The sequence below is a fragment of the Gymnoscopelus braueri genome (genome assembly GCF_963280865.1).
Source record: "Gymnoscopelus braueri genome assembly, chromosome: 11".
Classification (NCBI taxonomy): domain Eukaryota; kingdom Metazoa; phylum Chordata; class Actinopteri; order Myctophiformes; family Myctophidae; genus Gymnoscopelus; species Gymnoscopelus braueri.
This window is the reverse complement of record NC_137613.1, coordinates 46,337,612-46,354,304: the sequence shown is the minus strand read 5'-3', so window position 1 is coordinate 46,354,304 and position 16,693 is coordinate 46,337,612. Positions and strand designations below refer to the sequence as shown.

General features: G+C 41.8%; 1 protein-coding gene across 2 annotated transcripts in view; it reads left to right on the top strand.

The window, feature by feature from the left end:
- Positions 1–16,693, top strand: part of ripor2 (RHO family interacting cell polarization regulator 2) — a 110,592-nt gene that overhangs the window by 59,268 nt on the left and 34,631 nt on the right. For both annotated transcript variants that reach the window (XM_080443226.1, XM_080443227.1), the window contains exon 2: positions 12,737–12,857. In XM_080443226.1, the coding sequence (XP_080299352.1) occupies positions 12,737–12,857 (121 nt within the window). The remainder of the gene's footprint in view (positions 1–12,736; positions 12,858–16,693) is intronic.

Genomic DNA, 16,693 nt, shown 5'->3' with positions numbered 1-16,693 from the left:
TATGAATGGCCTGTAGTCTCGCTGTTTCACCCCTGCTGGTTGCAGAAGCAATTAGGCTCTATTCAAGCGGATGGGTTTTTGGACAAACTTTACACTTCATTTTATTACCTTAATTAACATTGTCATAAATACTATATGCTCCCAGTCGCTAGTTTAAAGTCTTCTTTCAATCACCATGATATGCGTTTTGGTAAATTATGGTCCCATTATTTGAAAATGAATGATAAAGTAGGGTTTCTAGGGTTCTACCGAGTGAAGACCCGCCCTCGCTGCGGTTTCAGCCAATAGCATTAATTTCCGTTTGCATTTCGGACCGGATATCAACCGGATATAGACAGATGGCGGATTTGAAATGACTGCAAAATAGGCTTCATTTACGGTCTGTAGAAACCAATGGCGTGACCGTGACGCTGTCCATATTTTCTTTACGTTCTATGATATAGACTTATATTCTTATGTGCTAGTCAGTAACACAGTCCACATGATGGTAAAAAAAAGTGTTTACATTTGCCTCTAACTGGAGACCCTAAGCTTTGAGCAGCATGGCCCCTTAGCAAGCTTCTTTTTTTTCTCTTTAATCTAGTTACCCATTAAACCATGTAATCTCTACTCAGATTATTCCACCCATTGTGTGGAGCCAGGCATTGGCAAATTAAATCCAAGAGTGTCATTAGTTTTAACCGTGGAGAGACAAAGGCACGCTGATGAACTCCCAAATCCAATGAATGTTTAACCGTGGTCTGGTAATGAGACTGAGGGACTACGTGTGATCTTGACGGTGGACTCAGGGGTCCCCTGGGAGTCCCTGAATGGGGCCCCGCCGCCCCGCTTGAACGGCCCTTGCCCACGGCCCAGAGTCCCCTCTCTCATGGCTTTCTCCATCGTCCATTTATCTATTCATTTATTCATCCCAACCCCCCGCCCCTTTAAGACTCTCATTCACTCTGGGGCTATTGAGACACACACACACACACACACACACACACACACACACACACTTGTATTACTATATTTGTGAGGGCACGTTTTTTCTAAAATTAAAAAGGATTTTTTTTTGCTTTGTTTGTTTTTTTTCTGTTTTTTTTTACCCTAAACCTAAAACCTGAATTACACTTTGCTGTGCACTGGTGCCCTGCACTGGAAATAGCCGATCTACAAGCTCACAACTTGTCACATACCGTAAATCAGTTATGACTCCAACTCCAACCCCTTAACCTAACTTCTAAATGTTCCGAAATGTAAGTCTTAACTCCCCAAATGATTTTATCATAATAAAAAGATCATTTTTTCTTGTATGGACCAGGATTTTTTTTTTATTTATTTATTTTTACCATAAACCAACCATTTCTGCTATACTTGTGGGGACATTTGGCCCTCACAAGAATAGTAATACAAGTACACGCACGCACACACACGCGCATGCTGCGCGCAAACCACTTGGTGGATATTGAAGATGCATTAACGCATGTAGACCTTATCACACACTAATCTCCTGAGTGTTCATTTGAACTCGGGAGAGACCATTCCACTCTCGGGTGGGGGTTAAATAGATGCTCTGGATTTCGCGGTGTAGCAAATTGATATTAACCTTCTCCCTGTGAGTGTCCTTGGCCATGACGTCACCCCCCCCCCACCCCAATACCCCCCCCCCCCCCCCGTTGCCCCAACTCTGTGTGACATTCTGGCAATCTTGCCAAGTTGCAGTTTAGAATACTGATCAATCTCATCACGCACGACACACACACACACACACACAGTGGTGGAAAAAGTACTCACAGTTTTTACTTAAGTAAAAGTATCAATACTGCAATATAGAAATACTCTGTTACAAGTCAAAGTCACAAATTCAAAATGTACTTGAGTAAAAGTACAAACGTATTTGCATCAAAATGTACTTAAAGTACCAAAATAAAAGTGCTCATTATGCAGAATGTCCCATTTCAAGTTTTCAAATGTATAAAAATATTTTGAAAATAGCAGATCTACATAGGGGTGTGATTGCGGCCCTATGCTCCATCTAGGAGCCTAAAGGAATAAGTCAAGTCAGATCTACAAGTAGATCGACTATTTTCAAATGGCCAAAATGTAAATAGGGCTGAAGTGGTTAATATTAGTAGTATGTTTTGTAATAATAATCAAAATTGATCTAAGTAGAAGAGTAAAAGTAATGAAAATTGGAAATACTCAAGTAAAGTAAAAATACCTAAAAAATGTACTTAAGTACAGTACTTGAGTAAATGTACTTAGTTACACACACACACACACACACACACACACACACACACACACACACACACACACACACACACACACACACACACACACACACACACACACACACTCTTACCCCGTGTGAAGGGAGGGCACATAAGCCTACTTGGGGTTTTAAGGGCCGTGGAAGGGGAAAGCACCAGCAGACTGAATGGTGTGAGTGGCAGCTTGTATTCAGCGTGGGTACGCTCGTTGGCACCTTCCCACAATTCATTGCGAGCGACAGACCACTGCCGCTGTTCCCACGCTGGAAAACATGAGATGATGCCGAAGAGGTTTTTTAAGAAGGCCACTTTGTTTTCATTTGCTTCGGTGGTGGAGCTTCTGTGTGTGTGTGTGTGTGTGTGTGTGAGAGAGAGAGTGAGTGTTTTGTGTGTTTTTAGTCTGTGTGGCATCTTTGTGCTTGTTGACGTGGAAATACATTAACCACTTAAAAACCGTAGACTTGGTTGACCGGAGTCCCTCATACACAGTAGCTCTATCCTAGTTACTTTTCTATTTTCACTCTAAATTAAATATCTTTGCCGAAAATAGCTTGATCTGCTATTTTCTGCAAAAGCTTTCCCCAGAATACGGTGCTGGTGTTTAGACCCGTTTAGACTGCAGTCAAATCCGATGTATTTCTCAAATTCGATCTTTTGGCCCGACTGTTCACACTGCACTGCAAGTGACCAGATCGGATCTGTCACAAATCTGTGTGTTCAGACTGGTTTAAAACAACGTTAACCCAAAGCCGAGCCGAGTTAATACGGCATCAAAATCTGTTCAACCCTATATTTTATTCAGCTCTTTGAAAATAGCCAATCTACACGCTCACAATGCATCACAACATGTAGCTTTTAGATTTGCTATCTTCAAACAATTTATAAAAAATCTTTTGAAATTGTGAAAAATGTTGGGGAAAAATCTAAGCACAAATCGTCTCATAAAGGAGTCCCTGGGACAGGATATTTTCAGATGGGGGTCCACGGCCAAATTTAGGGGTCCTTAACATGAACATATTTGAGAACCATGGTAAAAAAAATCTGGCTTGAAATGACACATTAATTTCGAGCAATAATTTGAATCCAGTGAACCGCTCCTTTACTGTCATATGAATGTAGGTCACATGCTGTGTATTTCAGGGTCTGTCAGCTCAATTTAGTGAAGGAGTTTGTTCACTGTGTTACTTTGGATATCGTTGCAGAAACCTTGTATCTCCATATTTCAACTGTTGTAGTTTTCTTTCTTTTTTTTATTAATACCCTACTTTGTCATACAAAAGTGTGGTTACTTACTGTATATCTGTCTGTGGGTTTGATAAATGTTCAATCAATGAAAAGTATAAACAAGAGCTTGTAACTAATAACAACTACATTGGATCCAATGGAACACAGCTTCTTTTTTTCCCCATCTCCTACAAGGTTACCACCCGGACAGAGACCATATAATGCTTGGCCTCTGCCTTCGTGCTTAATTTGTTGTTGTGGCGTTCTGTAATAATTAACATCCACCAGGACCGGATTTGTCTTTAGTTTAGTTTTTATTGCAGTCAGCTGGTTCTAAAACATTCAGCTGAGATGCAGACAAAAGACACTCACAGCTACTAGGCTGGCTGCTGGATCAAAAGTTCAGCATGTAGTGAAAATAAATGAAGTATATATACTCCTGTTTGCAGAATTTATTTGGTGATTTTTCAGGCCACCAGGCTCTTCTTCAGACCTTAAAGGCATAGTATGTAACTTTGCCCTATGTTTACATAACAAAACAATATATATATATATATTTTTACCCATCATTTCCATCTATGCCAGTAGTTATCAGTGGTGTAAAGTAACTAAGTACATTTACTGAAGTACTGTACTTAAGTAACATTTTTATAGGTACATTTACTTTACTGGAGTATTTCCAAATGTCTATCATTTTACCTCTACTCCACTACATCTCAGAGGCAAATATTGTACTCTTACTCCACAACAATTATTTTAAAACTTTAGTTACTAAGGTAGTTACTTTGTAGATATACATTATTATATTATAAAACATACATTAACCACTTTAGCCCTATTTTATACCTATCTACAAGCTCACAACGTGTCGCAAGCTTGTAGGTCTGCTATTTTCAAACATTTTAGTACTTTTACTTTTGGTACTTTAAGTACATTTTGATGCCAATACTTTTGTACTTTTACTCAAGTAAATTTTGATTACTATTTCCACCACTGGCAGTTATCACCAGCTGGAGTAGTGTGGTGGTGTTTACCTGCAGAAACGCCAACAGAAACACTCTCTCTGTATGTTGCCGTTTTAATTGTTTGTTTTGGTTGCCCAAAAACATCTACCCCGTCTACCAAAACAAACCAAAACACCAAAATACAGTGAGAGGACAATGTGTTTCTGTAGGTAAACACCACCACACTACTCCAATGGCTGAGAGCTGCTGGTATAGAGGGAAATGAGTGATAGAATATGTATTTATTGATTTGTTTATGTAAACACAGGGCAGTTATATGCAGTTATATGCCTTTAACCTTGGTTAATTATGAATTCTGCAAACGGGATTAGTTTACTGGTGTGCAGATTTAAGTTTTCTCTAAAACATCCACACACACAGTATTTAGTGCTCAGTGTTGGTGTAAATCTGAAGGGAACGGCTGAAGTGACAGTGAAGAAAGCACACTGTTTGGCACCAAATTATTCCATCTTTGACTAGATATTGAGCTGCTGCATTTCGCTTTTTGTCATTCATGGTTTTTAATTTTACCCTCAACAGTCTATTTCTTCTCCTATTCCTCTTGGCCGAGTCTCAAATTCAATCCCATCTCTAGAGGTCCTCCAAATAGCCATCTTTGTAATCTGAGTTTCTTATGTAGACCACACTGTAAAAATCTAATACAAATACAACTCTAGCATTTTAGACCTTACACTGCAAAAACAGGAGTGTCAATTTAACTGCGTTAACCACTCAAAGACCTATTTCAAACTTCATAGTTTGCCGGTGCTGTGTGTCAAAAATAGCTTATCTGAAAGCTCACAATACATCGCATTCAAATATTGGGGGGGGGGGGGGGGCACCAGGTTGTTGGTGTTTAAATTGACACTGAGGAATTTAACAGTGTATGCATTCCAACGCAGACCCAGTCATTGTCTCTCTTGATATTGGTCAGTTCGGGGGCATTCCAGCAGCCAGTGCCCCCCCCCCTGTTGCTCCATGTTAAGAGTCAGTCTATAAATAGCCTCCAGGACCCCCTCCCAGAGGGGAACAAGGCTCTAGTCTTTCCTGGGGCCCGTGCTGTGCCTTTTGTGTGTCCCTCTATCTATCTGGGGTATCACTGTCACCTCCCTCCGAGGACCAAAGGAACGGGTGTCGGGTTGCTAGTTCAAGTGTGTGTGTGTGTGTGTGTGTGTGTGTGTGTGTGTGTGTGTGTGTGTGTGTGTGTGTGTGTGTGTGTGTGTGTGTGTGTGTGTGTGTGTGTGTGTGTGTGTGTGTGTGTGTGTGTGTGTGTGTGTGTGTGTGTGTGTGTGTGTGTGTGTGTGTGTGTGTGTGTGTGTGTGTGTGTGTGTGTGTGTGTGCACGCGCGCGTACTTGACAGGGCCAAATGTATAGTAGAATTTCAGAAATAGGGTCACAAGAGAAAGGGTGGTTTTATGGACACATTTAGGAAAATATTCTGGTTGGGGTTACGTTTTCAGGATTAGACATTTAGAAGTCAGGTTTAGCGGTCAGAGTTATTCCTGATGTATACCTATTTGTGTGCCATGTCTCGCACTGAAAATAGCAGATCTACAAGCTCACCACGTGTCGCCGTTCGACAAGTTGTGAGCATTTAGATCTGCTATTTCTGGCTTAAGGATAAAAATGCCAAGATACGGTGAAAATGGCATGCATAAAATTGCCATCCTAAAATATTGATGTCCTCTCAAGTATACATAGTTGTGTGTGTATGTGTTTGTGTGCACGCGCCCCTGCGTGTGTGTGTGTTGTGTACATACGTGCAGGTGGCCCCTGTCCTCTAGAGACAGAAAGATGGATGGATGAGTGGAAAAAGCTGTCACAATGAACCCCCCCCCAACAAACACAATGACACAAACACACACAAACCTGACATTGTGCTCTGACAGGGTTTTTCCACTGGTAACCCACTGAGCCCCCGACCTTCTCACTTTCTACATTATAGGAGCCTGTTCACTCGACTGAATACAATGAAAAAAGGACAGAGTTGAGTTGTTGGTTTTTCTCCCCCCTGCAATTAAGTCAGCAATTTTCACAAATGTGAGGTATGCAAAATGTAAGCCATTGATTGATTGAATACTTCACTAACATGTGGCAAACGGTACGGCAAATACAATTTAACAAGCTATGCTAATAGGATAACACGAAAACAAATCCCTTGGGGGCTTGTTTCCATTGTGGTCCTATGGTTCTCAATTCATCATCAAGACATAACAATACAGACGATACAATACATATCATCAACAAAACCCAGAGCAACAATGGGTGTATTTACATAAAGGGGTCAGCTTGCTGACGGAGTGCGATTGTTTGACTCTCTGGGGGCAATGTAGAGGGGCCTTATCTACAGTAAGTCCACTTTGAGTTATGACGGAAAAGACCTCACTAATGGGCCTTTTACATTTTCTTCGGTGGCGGACATATTTTTCATGGAAAAAAGGTGGGTGATGTGAACAGATATAGACAGATATAGTTGGTTTCTAGTTATACAGTAATACCCAAGGACACACTGGTCAGATAGATCTCTCTCTCTCATATCTACAGTGTATCTTATCTAGATCTCTCTCTCTGTCTCTCTCTAGATCTCTCGCTCTGTCTCTCTCTCTCTCTCTCTCTCTCTCTCTCTCTCTCTCTCTCTCTCTCTCTCTCTCTCTCTCTCCAGTATGCATCTATCTAGATCTCTCTCTCATACAGTATGTATCTATCTACTGTAGATCTCCCTCTCTTTCATCTACATACACTATGTATCTTATCTCTGTCTCTATCTCATCTCTGTCTCTCTCTCTCTCTCTCTCTCTCTCTCTCTCTCTCTCTCTCTCTCTCTCTCTCTCTCTCTCTCTCTCTCTCTCTCTCTCTCTCTCTGTGTCCTCCCCTCCCTCAGGTATGTAGTGAACGCCTGGTATAGCTGGTGTGTTGCGTAAAGCCACATGTGTGGCGTTGACATGAAGGAGACACTTGTTCCTCCCACACTCTGTGTGTGTGTTGCACCTCCAGCACACAGGGGTTAGCCGCCGGTCGTTCCTGGTCACACTGGGGCTGCCTTCAAGTCAGCAAAGTCCCTGAACTGTGACGTTTATTTGAACGAGTCTTATGTGGATTTAAAAGGCTGTTTAGTCTGGGTGTTTCAGACTGGAGCACAGATCAGTGTGTGAATGAAACATACTGACCTTCGACCTTTTAATAAAATTCAGACATTTTCAAAACAATTTTTTTCAATTATGTTTAACTTTTCCCCCATTTTCTAATAATTTAGTCATCATGCCAGTTCCCAATTCCCCCTGGTTGGATTGCTGTGCTATTCACATATCATCGCCGTCGGACAGAAACCTTGTATCTCCATATTTCATCTATTTGTTTTCAATCTTCATAAATTAATGCACTTCTTCTTCATATGACAGGGTTGTACTGAAGTTGCACTAAAGATGCAACGCTCACAGCGCGTTGCATCGTGTCGAGCTTTTAGAACGGCTATTGTCCCTATCTTTGAAAAAGTGTAAAAAATTCAGATTTTTTTTAAAGATTCTCGCTTATAATGACCAAAATAATAATAATGAAGAGTTTAAAGTTGAACGTGGTTAAGCGTGGCTTTTATAAATATTTAACCAATTAAATATATTAAGAAGACACAATCACAATACTGGAACCATTTGAACACAGGTAATTTTTTTGCCATTTAGTGAAAAGTCACCGTTTTGGACATCGACAATATTCAACAAATTCACTTTTTGAGTTGATTTGTGATGTCAAAGCGTTGGATGGAAACCTCATATGTCCAACACTGTTAATTTGCAGGATTCAAATACAAAAGCATCAAAATACAAAAGCATCAAAACGCGCCGCTTCGCGCCGCATTTTGAGCTTGCGGATCTGCTACTTTTGATGAAGTAGGGAATTAATTTACGAAAGAAAACATGGAGATAAGGGGTTTCTGCCCGACAGCAACGATGATACTCGACTGTATCTACTATTTTTAACTCATCGGTTCCCTTTGTTTCTGGGGTCTCTGATGTTTAACATGATTACCCCCCCCCTGAGGGTCTATTTACAGCCCTCTCCCTCTGTCTAATGTCCAACATCGCCAGATTGAAGAAAACAAAAGCCTGTGTGATCTCCTGACAGGCTTGTGGTGTGGTAGCTAAATATAGCCGAGGACTCTGGTTGAGGGAGAGGAGAGTATGTCACTCTATTGCAGGCTGATTAGCCCTTTAAGACCGGGAACGCACCTGTGTCATTTTAAAGATTTCTTTGGGCTATTCAAAAATAGCAGATCTACAAGCTCATAGCGCTATGAACTTGTAGATCTGCTATTTTTGAAAAATCGTGAAAATTTTTGCAAATCTTTGAATATATATATTTATTAAAGCAAACATGTTTTAACTCTGTTACAACTTCTGGGGGTCCTTGGAACAAAAATATTTTGAGATGGGGGTCCACGGTCAAATACATATCATTTTGGGTGGTTCTTGACATGAAAAAGGTTGAGAACCACTGATATAATATCAGTGGTTCTCAACATAGCAACATATGTTTTTTTTCTTCCAGATTTTTTAGGATTTAGAAGACATTAGTAGAACCCCCAGAAGCAAAGATTTTAGTTTTGAGCTTTAAAAATATATATATTCAAAGATTTGCACACATTTTCCACAATTTTCCACAAAAATAGCAGATCTACAGGTACAAGCTCATAGCGCGGCACTCTGTGCCGCACTATGAGCTTGTATATCTGCTATTTTTTAATATCCCAAAGAAATGAAAAAATGACACAGATGCTTTCCTGGTTTGAATGGGTTAGATAAGTGGCCGCTAGAATTGGTGTAGATTGGCTTTCCAGGAATTGCTCCACGCTAGAATTCGATTTTATAGGGTGCGGTGCGTACAACGACGGCTAAACGTATAGAGGCTCAATAACGTATGGCTCATTTGTTCTAGGATGCTGTGCTTTTACCTATATCGTGTGTTTACACTCGTTTTGTAACCTTTTCACAAAATTACAGTGTTGACTCCTGTGGTTTCCAAATAGCACCTGGCCGGACATTTTTTCTTCCCAAAGGGAAATGTGTTTCAGATGGCTTCTTAAACAAGGTTGTTATTACCCTGCTTGAACCCAAAACAACCTCAGCATTGACAAAAACACCACACAAAGAATCTAAGGGACTAGTGTCTGATCTTTTCCCTCGAACATATAGGTTTCGACCCCAAATTAAAAAATAAATCCATGGGGAAAATACGCTATTTTGTCGTTTTTATGAATATTTTGTTTTACACTTATTGTCAGGCAAACACAAAGGAGGGAGCGCACACCTGTGTTGATGAGGTGCTGACCACGGCAGGTAATAGTATTGAAAAGGATGAGGCCGCACAGCTCTTAGCCACGATGCAAACGTTTATTAAAAGAAACCAACGTTTCGACATGGTAGTCTTCCTCAGGGTTCACAGTCACACTTATTGCACATAGCACCTTCAAGCACCCCAAAGCATACTATGAGACCACGGTATGACCAATGTACACACACTGTGTTATTCCCTTACTTACTACGAGGGGCGATGCTCGTTGGGAACAAGGCCTCTTGGGAATGCATTCCCCTTCGCTCATGCAATACTCGTTGTACATTCACAGAGTACTTTAGTGCATTACCCATTATCATAGTACTTGGAGGCATAGTACTTGGATGTCAGCACGGTCGACACCGACACTTTATTTTGTATGGGGGCGGGATACGTTGAGGACACTGTAACCTGGTGGTGTTGTTGTTGTTCTGCATAGTGCCGGATAGTTGTATAGGTGTATACTATTGTATACTGTTGTTCTGTATTGAGGGTGCTTCTTACTGTTTTACTTCTTCTTTCTTTGTATTGCTGTATACGACAGTACTTTCCTTACTCTGTACTCTTAACTGCTGTGCTGCCTCTGGGCGACTGAAATTCCACCGCGGGATCAATAAAGGTATCTTATCTATCTACTATGACGTTATAATGTTGACATCATAAAAAGGACACAGACAGACACACGGCAGACACACTGGCAGACATACAACATGCAGACAGACAGACAGACAGACAGACAGACAGACAGACAACTGCTGGTCCAACCGAATTCCCACTCGGCACAACACACCCTCCTCTGCGATAGTTGGAGTCGATCGGACAGTGTTCAAGTTGCACAAAACAGACACACACACACACACACGCACACATGCACACACACACACACGCGCACGCACGCACACACGCACGCACGCACGCACGCACGCACGCACACACACACACACACACACACACACACACACACACACACACACACACACACACACACACACACACACACACACACACACACACACACACACACACACACACACACACACACACACACACACACACACACACACACACACACACACACACACACACACACACACACACACACACACACAGATTATGCATAATAGAAGGATTGCTGCTATGCTTTATTATGCCCTTTGTTATTGTTTATTATTGTTGCTACAAAGGTGAGGGATCAAAACCAAATAATGTGGTGGTAGGGGTGACTGCAATGCTGCATCTAAGGTTATGTCAACATTGTGCAACCACATTGTCAGTCTCTGTCAGTCCTGGTGGCAAAACATGTACAGATCACACAAAGGGCCTCACTGTGCACACACACACACACACACACACACACACACACACACACACACACACACACACACACACACACACACACACACACACACACACACAGGGGCCTCCACATGCTCAGAGGGTTATTGGTGGTAACACCTGACAGAAGGTGTAGGAACACAGACTTGTGAAAGAACAGTTTCAGTGTGTTGACCAATGTTGCCATGTCTGCTTATTATGCGACTTGGGGCTTGTTTTTCTGTAAAGTGGCTTGTAAATATTGGTAGTTGAGGGTTGCGTATTTTTTTATGGGCCTGTTTCTAAAGTGTAGTTGCTTATTTGGACTTGTTGTCTAATGTTTAAACCAGTCGTTCTCAAATAATGTCATGTCAAGGACCTCCGATTTATTTTTGTCCACGGAACTCCATCTGAAAATATTTATTGTTGTTGTTGAAAATAGCCGATCTCCAAGCTGTCAACGCGTCACACAACGTCACCCAACGCGTTGTGAGCTTGTAGATCGCCTATTTTCAAATAGCTGATGTATGTAGGTTTAAAGTGCTCTCTTGGCCTAGGTCTTTTTGGGCTTTGTTTTCATAGACCTGGTTGCTTGTTTCTCTTTTTTTTTTTTTTTTTTTTACTTTTTAAGCACAGGATAAAAATATACATTTCCGTTCAAATATATGGGTTGCTAAAACATTTTTCAAAAACAAACAGACAGACATACATACAGGTGCGTCAATTGTTACAGGTATAATGCATAGTTTTCTATGCATTTCGGGTTTTTGGGGGGGTTTGACCCCCACATTTTTCCGGCCGCGCGGCTTTGCCGCGCGCCCAGGATAGGTGTCCCTTATTTCAATCTCTGGGAGTTGGCAACCCTAACCTTGCCATACCTTAGCTTTTGCTGAACTGATGCCACTGGACATACACACAAAATAAACTGGTACAGTGAAAAGAATATGATGTCAAAATGTACATTTTCTTGTGTGTTACAAAATCGAAAAATCCAAAATAGGACCGTCATTTTTATGGTGGCCCCTTGGACTTTTGGTATTTTGCTGAGTGGCCCCTGAGCCATCTTAAGTTGAGTAGCCCTGTCTAGTGGGTGAATGCAATGGCCTTTTTTTTTGCTACTTTAATTGTGATGTTTCCTAGTAAAAGAAAAGCCAATCACAGTCTCAGCCGACTATCCTTTTCCCCTCGGCCTATGGGATCTAAATGCAACTACACTGGGCACTCGCCCAGCGCAAGGCAGAGAGCGAGCCAGTGCTGAATCCCGTTTATGTCACTGTGTTGCCTATTTCTCAGCTCAAATGTTTTTTTCTGATGCATATTTTGTGTACTGTTGAACTTTAAAACGAGAACGTTTGTAATGCACCGTCCGGCTGTAATGCTTTAGATTCAGCACAGTAGTAGCAAATACACAAATACTGATATTTCTTCTATATTTTTTGACGTCTATTGGCAATTACATCTCCATTATGACCACAGATCTGCTCCAAAAGTTAAAAAAAAGCATATTTTTCATCATCTTTAAACCATTAATTCCCGTGTCTTGGCTGCCTCGTAGAGATGTTAGCTAGCCTCTGGGTCCTGCTAACGCCTTGTCCTTTTGTCCTCTTCCTCCAGGAGTGTCATCCCGCGTCCCGGAGATCATGGCGGCAGGCACCCACTCCCCTGGAGGACCCAATGGGATCATCCGGAGCCAGTCGTTCGCCGGCTTCAGCACGCTGCAGGAGAGACGCTCGCGGTGAGTATCCAGCCCGCCGTCTTATTAGCCATGACACCACACTCGGCTTATGGTGGTGGTTCTCCCCCCCCCCCCCCAACTAATGGACCTCCCCTAATGGACCCTAACACGTCTGTAACTCTGAGAGTGTACAAATGGAAGCAAATGGACCCTTATGGGTCCATTTGCTTCCATTTGTACTCTCTCAGAGTTATGGGGGTCTGTGGCCTAATGTGTACTAAACTGGGGGTCCTTGAAATAAAATAAATGTGAGACCCACTGGCCTAGGGTGCTCCTCCTGTCTTTAGAACTTCAAACTGGACCCCAGGTAAACACATAGCACACATTTGTTTTTATTTGGCTTGTAATCATAGTGTAACCTTTTTTTCGCTGCTATGTAGCACCTGTCTTAAAGGTGCACCTGTGTCAAATGGTACAAATATATAGGACCATTAGAGGTGTCTAAACTAAGCTGAAGAACCGGAGAACCTGGTTCCCGAAGTGGGCTCCAGGGACCCTCAGGGTTCCTTGAGGGGGTTCCAAATGGACCCTTACAGGTCTGTAACTCTCAGAGTTATGGGGGTCCTTGAAATTATAATGTTTGAGAACCACTGCTGAGGTTGCAACCACCCCAAACGACTGAAGAACCACCATTTGTTTGTGTGGAGCCAAAAAAAACTACCAGAAAACGTGGTAGCCTTGTCGAAATGGCACAGAGTTATTTTGAAAGTGAAGCTGCTAACCCTTGCACTTGTCCCACCACAAGGAAAGGGCATTTTGGTGTTTTTAACTAGACAAACTTATGGACAGAGTGACAAAGAAAATGACTCCTAAAGATAGTTTTGCATGCACTTTGTGCTTCTCAGCTAGAGGTGCAGAAAGTACAGTTGGAGAGCTTTGTTCAAAGCCAAAGCTTCGGAAGAAATCCACCATTGTTCCAGTTTGTTCTCATTTTTGATATCTTTAGTTCTTTCAAAACGTGTGAATTTTGGTTCGAGGAACAGAAAATGAGCCTCACTGTCGTTATTATAACACAGCTCATCTTGGCGTTTTAATTTTGTAGCTGTGACAGTCGCCCATTCCATAAGCTGCAGCCAGCAAGCCTCAGCAGGCCTCCAGGTCCCAGCGAGGAGGATTAAACATTCTCAGGAGATGATAGAACCAGTTCATGTCTGTTACGTAACAGTGTGCCACCACCCCGTCTCCCGTTCCCTTGTGCCTAAATTGGGTCTAAAAATCATTAACCCATTAAGACCGGGAACGCGTTGTCATTTTTAAGATTTCTTTGGCTATTCAAAAATAGCAGATATACAAGCTCATAGCGAGCTTGCAGATCTGCTATTTGTTTGAAAAATTATGGAAAGTTTGTGCAAATCTTTGAATATATATTTTTTTAAAGCGAACATTTTTTACTCTGTTACAACTTCTGGGGGTCCCTGGAACTAAATATTTTGAGATGGGGGTCCGCGGCCAAATACATATAATTTTGGGGGTCCTTGACATGAAAAAGTTTGAGAACCACGGATATATAAAAAAAAAAAAGGATTTAGAAGACATTTTGTAGAATCCCCAGAAGGAAAGATTTGAGTTACAAATGATTGCTTTAAAAATATATATATATTCAAAGATTTGCACAAATTGTCAAGATTTAAAAAAAATATACCCAATACCCAAAGAAATCAAAAAATGACACAGATTCTTTCCCGGTGTTAATGGGTTAACGCGGGAAGTAGTTTTAACAGCTCCGCCGAATGTTCCCCTCACTCCGACTAACACCCCCCACGCATCCCCCTGAGATGATCTTGTCTCCAACAAGGGGGGGGGGGATCTATTACGTTGCCTTCTGGAAATCGTTGCTGTCGGGCAGAAACCTCCTATCTCCATGTTCTAACTTTTCGTGTTTTTTCGTGAATTAACGCCCTACTTGATCATACTACAGCGTCACACAAAAGCATCAAAAGTAGCAGATCTACAAGCTTGTAGATCTGCTACTTTTGCTATTTTTAATTTTTAATCCTGAAAACTGTTTGGATATGTATGAGGTTTCCACCCCGACGGAGATGAAATATAATTTTGCCACCGTCTTGCAGAAACCTTGTATCTCCATATCTAATCAGTTTATGTTTTTTCATTTAAATTAAAGCCACGTTTTACGCTTTATCAAAAGACAGTATCGCACAAAAGTACTGAAAATAGCCCGTCCACAAGCTCACAACATGTCACATCGCGAGCTTAGCCAATTGCCTATTTTATCTATTTCTGAAATATTGAACCAATGAACAGTATTCACAAGAGCTTGTGACTAAATAATAACTACATTGGGATCCATTGGATTATTTATTTATTTTAATTTCATTTTTTTCCGTCTCCTGAAAAGTAACGGTTTTGGACGTACGAGGTTTCCACCCGACAGCGAGGATAATCCTAGGTACAGGCGTTTGGGTGCAGACAGAGTCTTTTTGAGCCATGGCTGTGAATAGAATGGAGGTAATTGGTTGGAATGAATGCGGTGTGGGCGAAGTGACAGCGTGTGACGTTCTGCCTTTCTGCTAATGAGCAAGGTGCAGAGGTGTGCTTATAGGACTTGAAGGCCACCGAGGGGTGGGTGGGTGGGTGGGTGTGTGTGTGTGTGTGTGTGTGTGTGTGTGTGGCTTCATGTGTCGTTGCGTTGTCTCGTTGTGCGTGTGTGCACGGCTACATGCATTGCATGTTGCTGTGTATGTGTGACTGTTTGGTCTTGTGTGTGTGTGTGTGTGTGATTGCATTCTAGTCAGTGAGCAAGCACTTTCCATGTCTGAACCCATGATTACTTTATGTTGTGCATATGCATGCATGAACATGACTGTGTGTGTGTGTGCCGCACGGACGTTTATGTGCACAAGCATTCATAAATGAGAATATAATGTGTGGAATTGCATTTGAATACTCTGTGTGTGTGTGTCTTCCAAGGCTGCACAGTGTTGTCACTCAGTGTGCCCTAGATTTATATACAGCTTAGCCCAGTGTTTTTGTTCTTCTTTTTCCCCCTGGTATCCCAATCTACACCGAAAAATCCTGTAGCATTGTAACATTCCCTGTAACCAGGTTACCAGGTAACACTGTAACATACCTGGCTGTGGTTTATGCTGATGTCATAATAGGCTTACCTTGCTAGGCAGGATGTACAGTATGGTGTATATGTCTGTATACTTTATTATTTATTGATGGTGTCTTCTTGTTCTGCACCAGGCGGGGTGATTGTATAGGGTGTATACGTCTGTATACTTTCATCAATAATTAGTTTGAGAGTGTCTTTATTTTGATGTTACTCCTCTGTACCTACTGTATTTCTATGCCCTGTACTTGTAACTTTCACGGCTGTGCCTGAATTTCCCCCACGGGATTAATAAAGGTATCTATCTATCTAGCTGACAGATAGATGGGTAAGTGCACTGGTCTCCCAGCATGTGCACTTAAGCCTTTCCACAACGACGCTCCACACGTCCCAGACTCTTCTCCCTTCTGGCTCCATCCCAAACTGTGGAACAAACTCCCCATTGCAGTTAGAACTGCTGACTCACTCCCAATTTTCCGCCGTAATCTGAAGACTCACCTCTTCAGACTCCACCTTAGCCCGTAGCACTTGACCTAGCCCTGACGACCATGCAGGCTTATGCAAAGGTTAAAATGTAATTTAGATAGCATGTTATTTAGACAGATGCCAGGTTCATTTGTTGACCTAGCATCCTATAGTTTGTATAGTTTCAATGTACAGATATATATTTCTATATATATTTTACTGTTAAGACTGATGTTAGGTTCTTGGTTTACCTGTGATCCGAGGTTACTGAGGCACTACACTGACTCTCTGCATTTGA